Source organism: Diospyros lotus, chromosome 1 (assembly GCF_014633365.1).
Source record: "Diospyros lotus cultivar Yz01 chromosome 1, ASM1463336v1, whole genome shotgun sequence".
Taxonomy (NCBI): domain Eukaryota; kingdom Viridiplantae; phylum Streptophyta; class Magnoliopsida; order Ericales; family Ebenaceae; genus Diospyros; species Diospyros lotus.
The window spans coordinates 48,791,573-48,806,003 of record NC_068338.1 but is presented as its reverse complement, the minus strand read 5'-3'; the positions used below and the strand labels follow the sequence as shown (position 1 = coordinate 48,806,003).

The following is a 14,431-nucleotide window of genomic DNA, read 5'->3' as shown; positions in this document are numbered from 1 at the left end:
ACTTATTCTAAATTTTAGAAACTATAATCTAAAAAGTTAGAAGTTATAATTTCTTTAATTAGTCTGCAACAAACGGGGCATTGAGAGAGAGAGAGAGAGTGATGGGAGTGTGACGTTTAGAAGGGAATGAATTGAATGTGATATTGTGTGAGATGCAATACAAAATGCAGTGACAAGTGAGACAGAAGACCATTATCAACTAATTAATAATTATTATATAACAACTGAGTACAAACAAAAAGCAGCAGCAGCATATATAATTCATTCATTCATAAACCAACATATATATATATATATATCTCAAGCCATGGATCATCAACACCATAAGTCACAACAACCAAACACAACACCACAATGAAGCAGCAAGAACGCACCCACCCACCCACATATATTATCACTACTACCTCATCACGTTCAAAGGCTGCTGCGTCTTCTTCTTGCTCTGCTTTGTCAGTGGCAGCGATATGTCCATGAACCCAAACTTCTTCCTCTGCGAGAAGAACTGCTTGTGAACAACCCCTTCTTTCCCGCGCTTCTTCGGCTGCTGCAAAATCACCCCGCTCTGCTCATGAAGCATCTGGCTCAGAGACACCTGTTGCCTTTCTCCATGGCCTTGCACGTGGTTTCCCACCACAAAATCATCCTGCAGAATCAGCTTCCTACTCAATATATCCCCGATCGAGATCGTCGACCTCAAAACCGGCACGGTTTTTTCCTCAACAACCGGACTGGACTCGTTCGCGTCGGGCGGCTCGGGGTCATCCCGGTGCCCATAAGATGGATACGAATTCTTGAATTTGAACATTGGATTGTGTCCCGGAGATGCATTGATTTGTTTCGGGCTTGAATTTGAATCTGTTTTGTCTGCAGCCTCTGCTTGATCGTGCTTAACTTCAAGCTTCGCTTCTTCCGATCCATTTGAGTCGTGAATTCGACGCATGGCGTTTCGAGCTCTCTTCTTCAGCAGCAGCTCCTCGGCCTTCTGAGCTTTTGAGGTGAGGCACGAGAATTCCTCGAACGAAAGAGTTACTCCCCCAGCCTCCGGCTGTCGGTGGTGGGACGAGCACTCGCTGATCGATCGCGCCTTCATCTCGGCAAACGCAATCGCTTCAACCGCCCTAGCAGCTTCCTCCATCTTCCTGGCTGCGACCAGCCTCATCTCAACCATGTTAATGCTGTTCTTCGTCTGCTCAATCTCCGACATTGCCTTCATCACCTCGTATTTCGCAGCCTCGGCTATGTGCTTGAATTGCTTGACCTCGAAATTCATCTGCAGATTCTTGGGATCAGCCTTGAGCTTCTCTTCCATGGGGATCCCGATGGCTCCTGCAGGATTTGGCATTTGCCGATGGTCAGGAGGCTTTTCCGGGGAGATTTTCTCCTTTCTCATTTTGTTATTCAAAGATTCAACAGAAGATCGAATGGCAGCGAGATTGTTACTGCTTTTGTTCAGATTGAACTTCGCCTGGTTCAGCTCCATCAAGATAAAACCGGGCGACGGAGCGGGGCAGAGGCTCATGCTTTCCGACGTCGGATTCAACAATGGGGACGCCTCGCATTTCGGCACCTCTTTCACTAACTTGAGCTTCAACCCTTCCACGAATCTCTTCGTGGCTTCGAGTTCTTTCAAGACGCCGAGAGTTTCCCGTTCTTTCACAATCAGATCCTTCTCCAGCTCCGCCGCTTGCTCCTCCACTTTCTCCAAATCATACTCCTCGATTCCATGCTGTTCATGACAAAAATCACCAAGCCATTGTCAATTGCAAAGACATCAAAAATACATTCCCCTCTCGTTGGTAATGGTAATTAACTTAATTATAGTCCGATCAAGTAATTAAGTTCACTCCAATACAACAACTCAATTGATTCTGATTCTGATTCTTATTCTGAACAAGAGAGACTTAATCATCTAGTCAAAAAATATCATCGAGTTTAATTGTTAATTGCCCATAATCAATCATAATAATTATTATTATTATTTTGTTTTCTAGTATATCTACAGTGCGTGTCACAGGTAATAGTGAGGTGAGGAACCCAGATGCAAGACATATATATATATAACATTAAAGTCTAGCATAGTAGCACGAGATATTATATATACAGCATAATGAGAGAGAAGAAGAAGAAGAAGAAGAATGGTGGGAATTGAAAGAGTACATGAAGATGAGGAGCTAGAGGGAGGAGGTGGCGGGGGATCCAAAAGCCGCTGCCGCCAAAGCGGGCGACGGCCTCCTTAACCGACTCGAACGGCGGAGAGGTGTCGATTTCAGCTCTCGGGTTCACCATCGCCTTCTCCGTCTCCGGCTTCGTTGCCCTCTCTCCCATATATAATGTAATTCTCCGGGGAACCGCCGCACCACTCCAGCCGGCGAAAGGAAACTCAACTATGGGTTTTTCCTGGAGTCCTCCTTGAACGAGCTCGGACACTGGAATTGGCCTTTTTAACTTGCCCAGCCTGCAACTTTATGCAGGGAAAGCGTGTGTGATATTGTGTGTGTGGAAAGATGTTTTTCACTTTTTGGTTTGGGGTGGGGATGATGAGAGGGGGGAGAGGGTGATCGAGTGATGACAATGATGGCGGTGTTGGGTGTTTGTCTGCTGAGAAAATCGATTGCTTGGATTTCCCACCGACGATCAGAGATACACTCGGCTAAGCGTGGATTTCTCGGCGTGGAAAGCCGTGGGAAAATACTGGCTTTAGAGACACTGGCCTGTGTATGGTACAGGTTCAGTAAGCTTGATTGGTTGATAATTGTATTTTTTTAAAATTACAAGCTACAATGATGAACAATTTTGGTCTAAAATAATTGAATTGAAGGCCTAATACTACTTCGTATACAAACTTTAAACAATTTTAGTTATCTCTAATCAACTTCACTTGGGGCACATAATAATCCAATATTTAACCTATTCTTTAGATTGTTCCACACACTCATCAAGAATACATACATATACACTGAGAAGTTAGTTTTATGCATTGAAAAGCATAATTGATCAAAAATTTAAGCCTTAATGAGGGGAAGCTTGTAGGGAAACTACAAGTTTATTTCAACCTCACCATCCAACTTGGCAAAAAAGGAAAAGAAAAGAGACATGGCTATGGACCCAACAAAATTTTCTTTTTCCAGCTTTTGAGTGGGGGACCCTTAAGCTCATGCCAAGGGGAAGAAGAAGGAACGTGATAAACCAGGGGGTTTGGGTTTGGGTTTGGGATTGGGTTTGACCAACCAAAGGGCTCGTAAAAGTAGCGGCAGAATAAAGTTCTCTTCTTTTATTTTTCCTTGTTAAATGAGCAAGTCACAAGTGTGTGTGTGTGTGTGTGGAAGGGGAGTGATATTTGTGTGTAATAGAAGTAGACTCGATTGCTCGTCCCAATCCCATCATCATGAGACTAAGCAAATTAGTTCGTATTTATCATTCATTTAAAAGATTATTTGCAACTTTACTAAGTTTCAATACCAATAGAAAGTTGGGCATTGACGCAAGGCTTAATGATAGTGCAGGTGCAGGTAGGGCGCACCAATTGATTGATTGCCTTTCTTCTCTCCGCAATTGCAGGCACATTACAAGAAAAAAAGCTTCCAACTTTGGTATATAAATGAGGCTAACTTGCTCTGCCCCAAAGTTGCTAAATGTGCTTTATCTTTTGCTTGCTTTACTTTTTCCTTCTTTTTCCCTTTCTCATTTTCCTCTCTTAGACATTGCTTATCGGATCCCATGAAATTTAGAGCTTCCTTGGCCTCAACTTTGAGCCATGGAATGACCCCATGACATGAGCTGAGCATATTTTTCAGGGCATAAACAAAACTAAACTACTGTTACACTAGCTTACAAGCATATGCCTTTTGCAAGCTGATGAGACCTTCTACCCGAATCGGTTGGTGAGTGTTTTCCCCTCTTTCATGGATGGCCAATCAATGCCCCCCCCCCCCCTTCGTACGTGATCATAATATTATTTATTTATGGTTTCGTTTGTAATAGTCCACAAATCATTCCTACTAAATAATCATATAAAAGAAAAAAAATATATTTACATCGAATGTCTTCAAGGAGACCCTTAACATTCGATTTTGACTTTTAGTTATTTCGATAATTTTATGACTAAAAACTCTAGCACTTGAGTTGACCACCATGCATTTTACAAAATGGCCAAGCAATCTAAAGAAGATTTTTAAGTACTGGTGAACTAACCTTTTAAGAGGTAGCACTAGGCAGTTGTAATTTTAAAAGGAAATGGGCCTGGATTTGAGTCCAACGGAACACAGGGAAATAGGTATGTTGGCCGGTGCTTAGGCCCACTGTCAAAGTCTCAAATTAATTTACATTCAAAATATAATGCCTGTCATAAACAAAACCCATCAGCCAGGGTTTAGGAGTGGGCATGAAGAGTCACCAACTCTTCAATTTTATTAGAGTTGGGCTACCAAGTATTTAATTTTATGCAAATATTCCAAATGTAAAAACATCATTTTTGTGTGACAGATTAGAGGCCGCATCCTGCCTTGATCTCCAAATTAAGTGGAAACATTCCCAAAAGATGGGGACTATTTTTGAACACGTGGGAGGACAGGGAAGCTCGTGACATCAATCTCATGTCAATTAATTAGGGCCGGGGAGGAGTTCATTAATTATAACAATGACAATAGTAGTTGGGTAGGCCTACTTTCTCTAATCTCACCATGTGTAGATGAAGATTGGTATGAAGAGGCTCTCTGAGCACTGCATTGCTAAGACTTCTCTACGATGGTTAACACATAGAATAGAAGCAGGCTATAGTGAGTAAGCATTTGAAAGAAGTGATGGATGGACCACATCCCAACTGTTTCCGTCCTCAGTATTAATTAATAGTGCTTCACTTACCAAAAAGAGAACAAAAAAATTAAATCTTTATATTAATTATTTACTTCTATATATCTACGGGGTTCTTATTCAAACAATGTTAATTTGGTGACACACTATTAACTAATGATTTTGGGATCATTTAAACCAACTTCTATATATATATATATATGCTCTCTACTCTATCAAATCAATACCAACCTACCACAGATACAGATGCCACACCACTACCACCACCACCATCATCTCATTATATCAACTCATCGACCACATATTGTATCATGTATTATATATTAGAGCTAGTAATTTGTGTATATAAATTGTGATGGAAAAAAAAAATACCATTTTCTTCAACTAATTGAATCTAAAGTTGGGTCCATGCTATCTTGAGAGATTAATGATGAAACCAATACCAATACACACACAACCTTTCTTCGGCCCACGATAATAAAAAAAGCTACACAAATATTCACAAATTAATATAATTTTACTTATTAAAAATGACATTTAAGGACATTTTTAAGCCTTTATTTCAATGTGTGCTACTATCTATTACTTATGATTTTATTTTTTTGCAATTCCATCATAAAAATCTAAGTGTTTTTTCATTAAATTAATCTTCTCTTTTGGCCTCATTCTTCCATGAAAATGACAATTTTTAAAATGTAAATTAATTTAAATAGGATTTAGGTTCTCTAGGGATGGAGTGGAGCATTGTCACATGACATTACTTAATAGATAATAATAATAATTATATATAGGACACACCTATATATACACACATGTATCTTAAGAAAATTCTTGGTGTACCCTGTGTATATACAATATAGGGCTTAAGACATCCATCCATATAAGTTCTTCTCCGTTGCCAAAATGCTCGCCGGCGGCGGCGATCTGCCCCAGAAGTTCCTCCAAATCAAGCTGGACGACAAGTTCTTCTCCCGGCTTCTGTCCAAGGAGAGCTCCGCCTCCACGGCGGAAGCCTCCTTCCGAGTCCTCTACTACGGCGGCGCTGGCGGCGCAGTGCCCTTCGTCTGGGAGTCACAGCCCGGCACCCCTAAACACCCATTTTCGGGTCACTCTCTCCTTCCTCTCACCCCTCCACCCTCCTTCCAATCCAGTCCCAAACCCAATAAGTCCATGCGAAAGAGCTCGATACCCAGGTTTCCGTTCAGGATCTTCCGGCGAGTCACCTCCAGGGAAAGTCTGGTTTCGCCGGAGTTTTCGTCGTCTTCCTCTCGCTCATCCAGCTCGTACGCTTCGTCTTCTACTGGGATGATCATCAACCCATTTCGTCGCTGGCGGTTACTGGTGTCGCGTTCGAGATCATCGGTAGTCCACCTTGGAGGTGATGACGGCGGCGAGCGGGCTACTGACATGGGTTCTCCGAGCTCACCTTCGTGCTTTGGATTTCGACATGTCCAGTGATCTTCGCAGCAGCCGGTCCAAATCCAAAGTGAATCAGAAATATTCGCTGTAAATTTAATGGCGATCGAGGAAGCTTTGTTTCTTAAACATCTTTTAGCATCTTCCTTCGTTCTGTGGACTCTGGTGAAGATAATGGCACTTTGAATGCAATCCATGGTTTCCATTTCTTAGATCTCTGTGTGTGTGATTTATTTATTTATTTTTACATTTAGAGCTGTTTGATTGGTTATATTTTTTATAAAAAATAGTTATTTTTATATAAATTTTAGTTTTTAGAAATATTTGATTAGTTATATTTTCTAGATAATACAAATTCTAACTTTGGTTATGCCATAGCCTTTTTCTCATTTTTATTGAAAAACAAATTCTCGTCCAGGGAAGAGGGAGAGAATAAGGTTGTGTTCTTTTTGTTATTTTTAAGTTATTTTTAATTTTTAATTTTTTAAAATAATAAAAATATGTTCTCTTTATTATTTTTAAAAATAAAAAAAATATATAAAGAAAACTCAAAACAATAAAAAGTTATTTTGATTATTTTTATTCAAAACAAACTTTAAATTCAAAACATATTTATTTATTTATTTATTTATATTTTATTATTGTAATAGAAAAAAATATTACAAAATTCATTAACTTTAAAATGTATATTTTTTTTAATAATATGTTAATATTAAATATTTCTAATTTACTAAATAATCAAATTTATTGAATAAAATACTATTAAAAAATTATTTTCAAAATTTCAAAGAGAATGTTTTTTCTAATTTTCTATTTTGAAAAATAATTTTTCAAAATAACAAAGAGAACGTATTTTTAATTTTCTAAAAATAGACTATCAAAATATAAAACTAAAAATGAATTTAAAACTTAAAATTAAAAAATTAAAATGCAAAAAGAACACAACCTAAATTTTCTAAGCAATTCACGCACTCCCTTCTTCACTCTTGATCGCTCATTCATCCTCAAGTTTCTCTTTTCATTCGACGCCAAATCTATCCCTTGTTTGTTGCCATCTTCGTCAAAGACAAGCTTTGAGGGTTCATCTCCATCTTCATTCAAGGTAAGGTTTTCGGCCATTTTATGTTTTCATTTCTGACTTTCCCTTCCCCTATAAGTGTATTTGTAGCAAAAGAAAGAAATAGAACGAACGAGAGGCAATGACGAAGTGAGCAAGAAAGAGATAGTGCGAGAGAGAGGGTGAGCGACAGTGAACCACCGATGGTGAGTGGTTGATTGTGAGCGACCGTTTCCTCTACATCATCCCTTCCCCCTTACCTCTTACACAGCTCTACAACAACCCTAAGACCCGACCCGATATTCCAACCCACAAACAACCCATCATTGGTCATGTTCTTCCACTTTTCTTTCTTTATGCGATTCCATGCATATTCCTTCATTTGTTGGAATATACAAAATGGTTTTCTTTAAAAGACTATATGGTCAATAAGGCCTTTATTTGTATGAACGACATAACTTGAATCCATTCTCACCATTAATGATTTCATCATTGATAATTGTAGGAAGAGAAAATGCATTAGGACATACAAGTGCTTTGTGTGTTGTAAGGATTTGTGAGATTGTTTAGGGTATGTTTGATAATATGAAAAATATCACCATTCAAGTAATTGAATTTCATCTTTTGGTATTTGATATATTATATTTTTTATGGAATTGAATTCCATAGTACAACCATTAAAACATGTTTTTGCTTTTTTTTTTCATGAAAAATTTCATCTAAGGAGAGATGGTTTTTGTTTTCCATACAAGTTGAAAAATATTTTTCTTTCTAGCTAAGTGCTATCAAACACATCCTTAGTGATTTTTAAGTAGAAAATTAAGCCAATCAAATACTAATAGTTAGAAAAGTATAATAAATTTTAGGTAAAAAATTAAATCGATCAAACACCTTTAATTGGTATTTTTCTTGAAATTTAATTCTAGACAATTCAATTGCCTAGAAAATATCTATAATTATTTTTGCAAAAAATTAATGTGTAGACTTTGGTGTTAGAGGAAGTCATAATTTGTTTAATTGATTGATAATATATATTGTAAAAATATTATTTAAACACTCAATTATAATATTTTTAGTAATGTATATATATATTAATAAAAATAGCATTTCTAATTTGTAAATATATTATTATTTGGTGGAGCTCGGGGCCCAAAAACGTTGCCTCATTGAAAGGGTAGGCTCTCTATTCTTCTTCCATCCTCTGTAACTGTGACTGGGTGTGTATTTATGACTTGACTTTTCCTTTCCTTCAGATGCAGAGCAGTCGCCGTAGCGTGGGTGGGGGCTCATTCATTCATGCTTTATATATATAGATATATATTTCGTCGGGAATGCGAATGGCCAGCTTGGCCTCCAACACTTGTTTCCGTCATCCATTAATTATTTATTCAAAGCCCAGCTGAAGCCCTTCGTTAATGTTATATAATAATATTGGGGGTAATAATATATGTATGTTTAAATGTACGTACCAAATGTAATTATTATATTTATTTTTATAAAAGTGACTTATTATTAAAACCAGCTGATGAGAGAGTACTTGAGCTTGAGTGATTAATCTACGTACTTGAATATATATATATATATTAATTAATCAAATATGCATGCATGCATGCATGTTTGCTACAACTATATATATATTGAATAATCAATTAATTATTAATCAAGTTAATTGGTAATGCTAGAGTTTTAATTAATTAAACCCATTTTATTTCATCGATTAATTTGCTACTATATATACATAGCTATTATAAATGAGAGGTACCTTTCTTAATTATTTTAGTAAACTGACTAATTAAAAAGCGAAAATAACACTAGAGAAACATCATCAAAATGCTACACCCATTAACCCAACTCTACCCAACCCAACATCATAGACGACCGCATGCATGCGCGCTGATTCATTATCATTAATTATCATGCACTGCCATGCATCTTGCAGGCACCGCCATGCTTTACTTCTACAAACCCTAGTTTTGTCATACTTGTAACCCTAATGGCGACGTGTCTAGGGTTTTGGCTTCCATCTGAACATCACCTTCCTTCACCGTTGATGTCGATTCTTTCTTATACACGTAAACACTAGAAGCCCACAAGAAAGCTCCCAGATTAATGGCGGATATCACCAGAAGAAACCCATAATAATGATCCAAGTGAGAATCATTCAAGTTCTTCCCGATCCAGCTCTTTCCGTCATCTTTTCCGGTGACGCGGTCCACCAGCGTCACTAGAAAGCTGTTCAGGAAGTTGCCGACTCCGATCCCGCTGGTGAAAAACGTCGTCCCCAGGCTCTGCATGTCCTCTGGCGACTGGTCGTAGAAGAACTCCAGCAGCCCGATTGCGTTGAACACGTCGGCGACGCCGAGCAGGACGTACTGCGGCAGCAGCCAGAAGATGGTCATGGGCACGGTGGAGGTCGGCGCCGTGGTCCCGTGCAACCTTATCACGTGCATGCGGCGGACCTCGACGGCGTAGGCGATGGCGATGGCAACGATCTGGATGACGAAGCCAACGCCGAGGCGCTGGAGGAGAGTGATGCCGCGAGGGTTGCCGGTCTTTTTGCGGGCGAGGGGGACGAAATAGCGGTCGTACATGGGGACGCAGAGGAGCATGGAGAGGGTGACGAAGCTGCCGAGGGAGGCGGCCGGAATCTTGAAGTCGGAGCCGAGGCCGCGGTCGAGGGTGGTGCCCTGCTTGACGAAGAGGGTGTTGATCTGAGCCCAGATGGTGCTTGGGACTAGGGTTACCAGCCATATCATGGCCATGCCCAGAACTAGCTTGGCTTCTTCTACTTGTGTCACTGTGCAGGGAGATTTTCCTTCTCTCATTGCTGCCTTGTCCAAGAACCTGCCAACAATTTTATATTATTTTTTTTTGTTAGATCCGATCGATATTAGAGGGAAATTAAAAGCGAATATAAAACTTTAAAGTGATTGGCTCTTAATAATATTTATGTCTATGGTTCATTAGATCTCTAGTTTGGCTTGGATAAATTAACTGTAATATTTCTCTCACAACATATAGTTTATGCACCAATATTAAAATTGATCAAAATTATTCATCAAATACAACTTAAAAAAAATCTTATATATACTGGGTAATTAATATTCATATGTTAAGATGAAAAAACCTATCAAAATTGGTCATAATTGCAAGCGCACACACACACAGATATATATAGCCATGCATATTGTTCATCCTAGCTAAAATAAATTGTCTTTGGGCGTGTTTGGTTCCTTAAAATGTTAGTTCAAGTTAGAATTTTGATCATTTATAGTTTTAGTTTTACTAGTAAAATAAATACTGAAGTTAATTTCATAAAATAAGTATTTAGTTAGATTGGATTCAAGAGAAGCATATATATATATATATTATATTCCTGTTTTATATTAGATTATACTGAAAAATTTTCGTAACTGGCTAGCATTATTATGGACGATTGGACATAAAGAAATGGAATAAGTGACACATACAAAGACGCACGCACTGCTAATATCAGCTGTTCACCTTCTTGTAAGTCATATTAATTGGCAATCTCTTAAGTAACTATTAAACACTAGACTCGAATTATAGATAAATTAAATTTAATTATTATCTATTTACATGTATATTTCAAACGAATATCTAAGACCTCCCACCCTAACACAAGATTGTCAAGCATTGTAACTTACAGATAATTATGGGACATAGACAAGCTTTGAACTACTAATAGAGAAAAAGGGAGCGAGACATATATATGTATGTATGTATATGGCCAGCCAGTGGCTGCAGAATCTAAAGGAACCTACCATGTGGAATCATGGACTTATCCACTGGCCTATCAACTTTTGATTTTGATTGCATTTTCTGGCGCTTCTCAGAGGACCCCATCTCATTCATTGCGTTGTTGGACTCTACTTGTTGCCTTAATTTGTCTGGCTCACAGAGAAAAAAAGAGAGAGAGAGAGAGAGAGAGAGTCATGTGGTGGGGGCTGCCGGCCGGCCATTCCAGAAGGGCCGGTGACCTCCCCTGTTGCAGGAGCAACTTGACTCAGAGAGCGAGAGAGAGGACACCAACCACTAGCCAGAGCAATATATAGGTACTGTGTCAGGGTCAGGCCATTTATGGAGTTAAACGGGTCTCGGTAGTAGTAATGGCAAAAAAGAGGTTTTTTTTAATCAAAATTTTACTGAGTTTGAATTGCGAGAATAATTCTGTTAAGCAAAACAGACCAGATAACTCTATGATTATTGTTAAATTCTTGGTTTATAAGGAATCGTCATATACACTAGGAGTGGAGGACTTGTCATTGCTGGGTTTTGTCCTGGGGAGGGGAGGGTAGGGTTGGGTAGGGTAGGGTAGGATAGGAGAGGCCCCCCTAATTCCAACCACTAGCTTTATTCCATCCAACCCAAAGTAATCTAATAAATAATGGCAGTCGTAGCATCTTCCTATGCTCTCACCACCACAAGCTTCATACGTGCTACTGCAGATTCCTTGTCAAAGCGATCCACTCATGTGCTACCAATCCAAATCAACCTTAAGGACAGCTTCTAGAATACACATATCCGTACAATTATTAACTTTAACTTAGATAGATAGATATATGTATATATATATATAGCACGCACTTAATCCTTTTTCCAAACATGCCCTTACATAGCTCCTCAAATTCCAATTAAACAGAAACCAGTATGAACTTAATCCTTTTTCTCTTAAATTTTTACATATGATAATGATAATGATATGCAAAATTCATCAAAACATTTACATATCTATCTATTCCAATAATTAGAGCCAGCCAGCCCCCAGTGCGTAGTTGATTCATTTATGTTCATCGATCATCTCGTCTTTCTCTCCTTGGTTGGAGCGAAAAACGGAAACCGAGAAAACATATATGGCATAATTATACACGAAAGAGACGATTTTGTGTGCATGGTATTCACTATTCAGTATTCAATAATAATCAATATTGATGCTTCTTCATGCATGCCTTTAATTACTACTACTTTTACCATAAAAAATAATTCTAATCCAAGGCAAAATAATAACATTTTGAATTATCCAATTATCGTTTCTGAACAGTAATGGCAGAAAATTAAAGCCGACTCACCTGAACACTGGAGTGTGATGGACCCGGCGTTTCCCGCTGTTAACATAATGCTGCTGCTCCAGCTCATGAAGCTCCGATGGCTGGCCGGAGAACTTGAGCTTCCGGTTGGCGAAGGCCGTCACAGGCACTCGGAGCAGGTTCCCGGCGGGGCTCCTAGTTTTCCGGACCTTGTGGCGGTAAATCGGCGTGCCGAGGTAGAAGATGAAGAGCGAAAGCAGAAGGCCGACGGTCGGGATCCCGTAGCCGAGCCCCCAGCCGAGATTCTCTTGGATGTAGACGAGGGCGAGGGTGGCCAAGAGGGCGCCGATGAAGGAGCTGAACATCCACCAGTTGAAGAAGGAGACCTTGAGCTTCTTCTCGTGGGGGTTGAAGTCGTCGAACTGGTCGGCGCCGAAGGTGGAGATGTTCGGCTTGGTTCCGCCGGCTCCGACGGCGATGGTGTAGAGAGCCGCGTAGAAGAATGCCGTTTGGGAAGACGACGCCTTGTTGCAGACGCCATTTTCGCAGGTTGGCTTCAGGAATTTGATCGACACGGCCATTGTTAGAAGCACCATTCCCTGTTGATGAGATCATTGTAAATAATGTTGGATAAGTTAGAACAGACAAGCTGGCCTTAATCTCGTTAGAGTTGCATGTCGTACGTTGATATCGATATTATATATATATATATCGATATCGATACGCATATGCATGTGTGTGAAATGGGAACGAATATGTTGATCGTAAATGTGTCACAAAATGAAGATTAAAGCGACCACAGAAACAACAGAACGAGAAATCAACTCCATAAGCACATGTCCTTTTCCTCTCCCAATCAGTGCTTCCGAATTAATTAAAGTTTGTTTCACTGAATTGAAACTCCATCATTACTGTGACATTGAAGCATTAAAAAGGGACTGACTTGTCCGTATCTAAAGGCAACATATATAATTAAGTTAATTAGTGGAAGTAGCCAGTGTACAGTACAGTATGATTAGCTTAATTAATATACCAAAAGGCACAATTGAAAGCTAATTACAAATGGAATTGTATTAATTAATTTAATCTCCCCGTTTTAATTTTGGGCCCCCATATATGGAGAAATTAAAATATGGGCAGGCTGATTGGTCCCTAGGATAGTTGTTGAGGTGAAATAGAGGCCAATCAGTTGGGGCAGTTTCTATGGCGGACAACACTTCTGTACGTGGACTTCCTTATGCGAGGGGTTCATTCCAAACCAAAAAACAAAAATGAAACAGAAAATCAACTGGAAAATTAACGAAGTTGAGATTAAGGTTTTGTTTGGTTGAGTTGCTATATATAAATATATAATATATTACCATGACATAGATGAGAGAGGAGAATGTGAAGGTCCAGAAGCGACCCAGATAGGCGTCGGCTATGTAGGCGCCAAGGATTGGCGTCATCCAAACAGAGCCTGACCAGTTGTTAACGTTCCTCACCGATGAAACCGTGTCTTCGTGAAGCTGCGTCGTCAAGTAAACCACCAGGTTTGAAGCTATGCCATAGAAAGCCATCCTCTCAAATGCTTCGTACCCTGAGTAGAGTACACACACACACATCAACAAATTAAAACAAAGTATTAATTAGTTTTCATCGGCAAAATGAAAGAAATCGAGTTGGAATTATCAAATACAAGAAAATTAAGTCGCATGTGTCCGGTGGCTAGTATATATATACACACGTACCGACGAGAAAACCGCAGGCTTTCCATCTGCCGGATTTGGAGGCGACGGCGGGGTGGCCGCGGAGATCGACGGTGCCGTCTTGGGTGTGGTCTTTATTGGGTTCCATTTCCATATATGTGGAAGAGAGAGAGAGAAAAAGAGGAGGAGAGATAGAGATGATGGTGGTGGTGGTGGCTGAGTGAAGAGGAGAGCTTTAAGTAGGCATTGATGGCTGCTGGGGGGTCACTGGCTGACCCGGTTGAAGGTGGATATTTTCTTCCTCTTGACTTCTTATGCTTCCGAATTTAATATAATTATTATTATTATAAAATTATGCCCCATATTTAAGGGAGGGACACTTTCTACTGTCCAACTCTCTGCTATAAAAAAGC

The 14,431-nt window shown here is 39.4% G+C and overlaps 3 protein-coding genes across 3 annotated transcripts; 1 reads left to right on the top strand and 2 right to left on the bottom strand.

Moving 5' to 3' along the window:
- Positions 1-206: 206 nt before the first annotated feature.
- On the bottom strand, positions 207-2,460 carry LOC127795888 (WEB family protein At2g40480-like). Its single transcript, XM_052327861.1, has 2 exons — positions 2,158-2,460; positions 207-1,726 (listed from the first exon to the last, which is right to left on the bottom strand). The coding sequence occupies exons 1-2, from the start codon at positions 2,323-2,325 to the stop codon at positions 401-403; spliced, it is 1,494 nt and encodes a 497-aa protein (XP_052183821.1). The 5' UTR covers positions 2,326-2,460; the 3' UTR covers positions 207-400.
- A 3,206-nt stretch (positions 2,461-5,666) lies between these two features.
- Positions 5,667-6,441, top strand: LOC127788486 (uncharacterized). Its single transcript, XM_052316825.1, has one exon. It carries the CDS (start codon positions 5,713-5,715, stop codon positions 6,265-6,267), a length of 555 nt encoding a protein of 184 aa, XP_052172785.1. The 5' UTR covers positions 5,667-5,712; the 3' UTR covers positions 6,268-6,441.
- A 2,560-nt stretch (positions 6,442-9,001) lies between these two features.
- Positions 9,002-14,290, bottom strand: LOC127797734 (protein NRT1/ PTR FAMILY 5.1). Its single transcript, XM_052330873.1, has 4 exons — positions 14,061-14,290; positions 13,692-13,909; positions 12,373-12,929; positions 9,002-10,126 (listed from the first exon to the last, which is right to left on the bottom strand). The coding sequence occupies exons 1-4, from the start codon at positions 14,170-14,172 to the stop codon at positions 9,259-9,261; spliced, it is 1,755 nt and encodes a 584-aa protein (XP_052186833.1). The 5' UTR covers positions 14,173-14,290; the 3' UTR covers positions 9,002-9,258.
- Between the last annotated feature and the right edge of the window lie 141 nt (positions 14,291-14,431).

Bases quoted from the DNA above. Each gene is read 5' to 3' on its own strand.
- LOC127795888 (XM_052327861.1), bottom strand. From the start codon at position 2,325: ATGGGAGAGAGGGCAACGAAGCCGGAGACGGAGAAGGCGATGGTGAAC. The intron at 1,727-2,157 runs GTACTCTTTCAA...TGTCATGAACAG, and splicing joins CTCTAGCTCCTCATCTTCAT to CATGGAATCGAGGAGTATGA.
- LOC127788486 (XM_052316825.1), top strand. From the start codon at position 5,713: ATGCTCGCCGGCGGCGGCGATCTGCCCCAGAAGTTCCTCCAAATCAAG.
- LOC127797734 (XM_052330873.1), bottom strand. From the start codon at position 14,172: ATGGAAATGGAACCCAATAAAGACCACACCCAAGACGGCACCGTCGAT. The intron at 12,930-13,691 runs GTAATATATTAT...TCTCATCAACAG, and splicing joins CCTCTCTCATCTATGTCATG to GGAATGGTGCTTCTAACAAT. The intron at 10,127-12,372 runs GTGAGTCGGCTT...AATTGTTGGCAG, and splicing joins CATCACACTCCAGTGTTCAG to GTTCTTGGACAAGGCAGCAA.